The 2851-nt window shown below is 37.3% G+C and overlaps 1 protein-coding gene across 1 annotated transcript in view; it reads left to right on the top strand.

Annotated features, from left to right (window-relative positions):
• The window catches only part of NAA15 (N(alpha)-acetyltransferase 15, NatA auxiliary subunit), a 38323-nt gene extending 35781 nt beyond the window's left edge, over nucleotides 1-2542 (top strand). Inside the window, exon 20 of the mRNA XM_027885681.1 lies at nucleotides 696-2542. Coding sequence (XP_027741482.1) covers nucleotides 696-896 — 201 coding nt within the window. The 3' untranslated portion in view covers nucleotides 897-2542. The remainder of the gene's footprint in view (nucleotides 1-695) is intronic.
• Nucleotides 2543-2851: the final 309 nt, after the last annotated feature.

Raw genomic sequence — 2851 nt, 5'->3', positions numbered from 1 at the left:
CCCTCCTGCCTTCCGGCAGGTCGACACTCCCTCCCAACTTGGTGTCATCTGCAAATTTGCTGATGATGGACTCAATCCCCTCATCTAAATCATCGATAAAGATGTTAAACAGGACTGTTTAATAATGCTGTTTTCACATCTTATTTATATTCCACAGTTCACAGAAGTCATTCCTAGGAATTTTTAGTATGTGTTCTGTATTCATTGTTTTATTTGCAAACACTAAAGGTACGTTATGTATCATTGCAACAGTCGGTGTAATCCCAGACTGGTGGGGTTCTTGGTTACCAACTAGTAAGAACAGAATTTTTCTAGGAAAAGAAGGAACGGGTGACAAATGAGTATTTTCATCTTCTAGTCAAGATTTCTAACTGGTTTTCGGATCCCTTTTTTAAATCGCATTCTTTTAAATCAGACTTCATTGGTATTTTATGCTGTGTGTAATGAAAATGGCATTTGATGTTGAATAGGGGTGTGTAAGCCCTCAGAGCAGGTGTGTGGCAGAAGTACTACTTTAAACTTGTCCTGTGAGTTTGCTCTTCTCTCATACAGCAAAACTGCTGTTTGAAACCTGTAAAAAAAAATACTTGGAGTCTGTTTTCTTTCTAGTATTGTATTTCTGGTTTGTGAGTGTTCATCTGAATGTTTAGAAAAAAAAAAACACATAACCCTTCTTTATTTTTCTCTTTAATTAGACCTGTATGGAGGTATTAGAAGCTTTATGTGACGGTAGCCTTGGAGACTGTAAAGAAGCATCTGAAACTTACAGAGCCAATTGTCATAAGCTTTTCCCATATGCTTTGGCTTTCATGCCCCCTGGATATGAAGAGGATATGAAGATCACAGTTAATGGAGATAGCTCTGCGGAACCTGAAGAACTGGCCAATGAAATATGAACAACTTTATTGGAAAAAAATGACGTTGGACCATATCTGGTGTATAATATTTTTGTCACGCACCTGCTGAATTGTTTTAACTTACACAAAAGAAGAGAAGGAAAAAAACAAACAACCCGTTGCCTTCAAATAGTTTTACTTTTTTTTTTTTTTATCCTGCTGACAAATATATATATAAAATATCTAACATATTACTGGTTATAGGTTGTTCGGTTTCTTAAAAATTAAAAGCTGCTAAAATTAAAAAAGGAAAAAAAAAAAAACAACCCTTCTCCCTACCTACCTACCCACCCATGTTTTTAAACTAATTTATATGAGACCTGGAGGGATGTGTGGCCCTCAGAGCAGGTGTGTGGCAGAAATATTAACTTTAAATTTGTCTTGTGAGATTACTGTTATCTCAGACAGCAAAACTGCTGTTTTAGCACTGGATTCTTTCACTGAGCACAAAGAGTTTGATGGGGCTTTAGCATCTGACTGATTTTGATACGGGGGATGATTGTGTCCATAGGAAGTATGCAATGTGAATCAGAATATACAGAGAAACCCGCAACATACGTGCTGTGTTGGGGATGCTTGGACATACAGGATATCAAGCAGAATTAAGAAACATAGTGTGTTCAATAAGCTTGTTGTGTCTCTGAAATTCACTGTACACGATCAGTTTGGTGTTCTTGCACCACAGTTTTTAACTGAAGGAACCAGTTAAAACGGTCTCTCTTGGGATTAAACTTGGGGGGGGAGGGGGAGAATCAGTGTTGCTGTTCTTGAGATGAACTTATCAGCGTGGGTTGGTCAAACTTTTTAAAACTGTAATGCAAGAACCAAATAAAAATTATGCACTGTGATGTGGCACCAACTAATTAGAAAGATCGCATGCATTTTTCACATAGAGTGAAAACAAAGTGAGAACATACTATGGCTTGAAGTTGCAAAGAGGAAAACTCCTGACTACCATTTTGACTGATCAAGAGACTAATAGATTAAAACCTCAGCAGGCCTTGTTCATGTTATGCAGAAAAAAAAAATAAAAAAAGTGCTGCAGTTTAGATACCTCTGGAACTTTTCCACAGTGTCACAGGTTTGTAATACTTGAAGCCCTACATTTCTAAGAATATATTTCTTGCTCAGTTGTTTCAGGCAAGCCCAAGACTTTGTAACTTTTAAGGGGCCCAAAATTTTTTTTCAATAACAGACCAGCTTCTTATTCCTGCAGTTACAGATGTAATTTCCTTTGTCAAACATAAGGTACCAAATATAATGCAATAAAATGTTTTGAAAAACAATTGTGTGAATATTTAAACCAGTCTATGTTGTACTTTGACAATGAGTGGGTTTGCTAGAGTGCAGCTCAGGGTTGGCTTACTGTGCTGTCCGGTCATGCTAACAATGTCACTCCTGATGGGTGGTCATCAAATATAAAGTGCAAATGCATTATATGTAAATACTGAATGTCTGGGAAGTCCTATAACACAGAATGCTTTGCTACTTGGCTTTTAAGTTCCACCAGTGTTAGGCTGAATTTTGTTTTCCAAGTCAAGCTTCAGTCTACGAGTCTACTGTGTTAATAATATAGATAAGTGCTCAAATGTCTTCTTTTGTAGGTTCATCATATAAAACAGAGCAGAAATAAACTACAGCTTACAGAGTGAGTGCCTTCTTTGCTACAGGAGTTGACTTACAAGAGTATCTGTCGTGTGGATACGCAGCCTTCCTCTTCCACATCATGGGATTCAGTGATTCACATGTACAGTTAAGAAATCCCTGAAGATTTATCGGGGTTTGTAGTTTTTTAACTGTCAGAACAACAGATTTATGTTGCATATTCAGCTCCACTTTCTTTGTCATGGTTAGACTATCCTTGTGTATGTTTGCAGTGTAGTTTCTGTCGGAGATGTAAGTTGTGTTGCTGTATCTGTATATTTAACCCGCTGGGCTTTTAGGGACTAGAATAC

This window comes from Empidonax traillii, unplaced genomic scaffold, assembly GCF_003031625.1.
Source record: "Empidonax traillii isolate 1590-97213 ecotype Southwest subspecies unplaced genomic scaffold, ASM303162v1 scaffold170:size2694500, whole genome shotgun sequence".
Taxonomy (NCBI): Eukaryota; Metazoa; Chordata; class Aves; order Passeriformes; family Tyrannidae; genus Empidonax; species Empidonax traillii.
The sequence above is the reverse complement of the archived record's forward strand: the minus strand, read 5'-3'. Positions and strand labels throughout refer to the sequence as shown.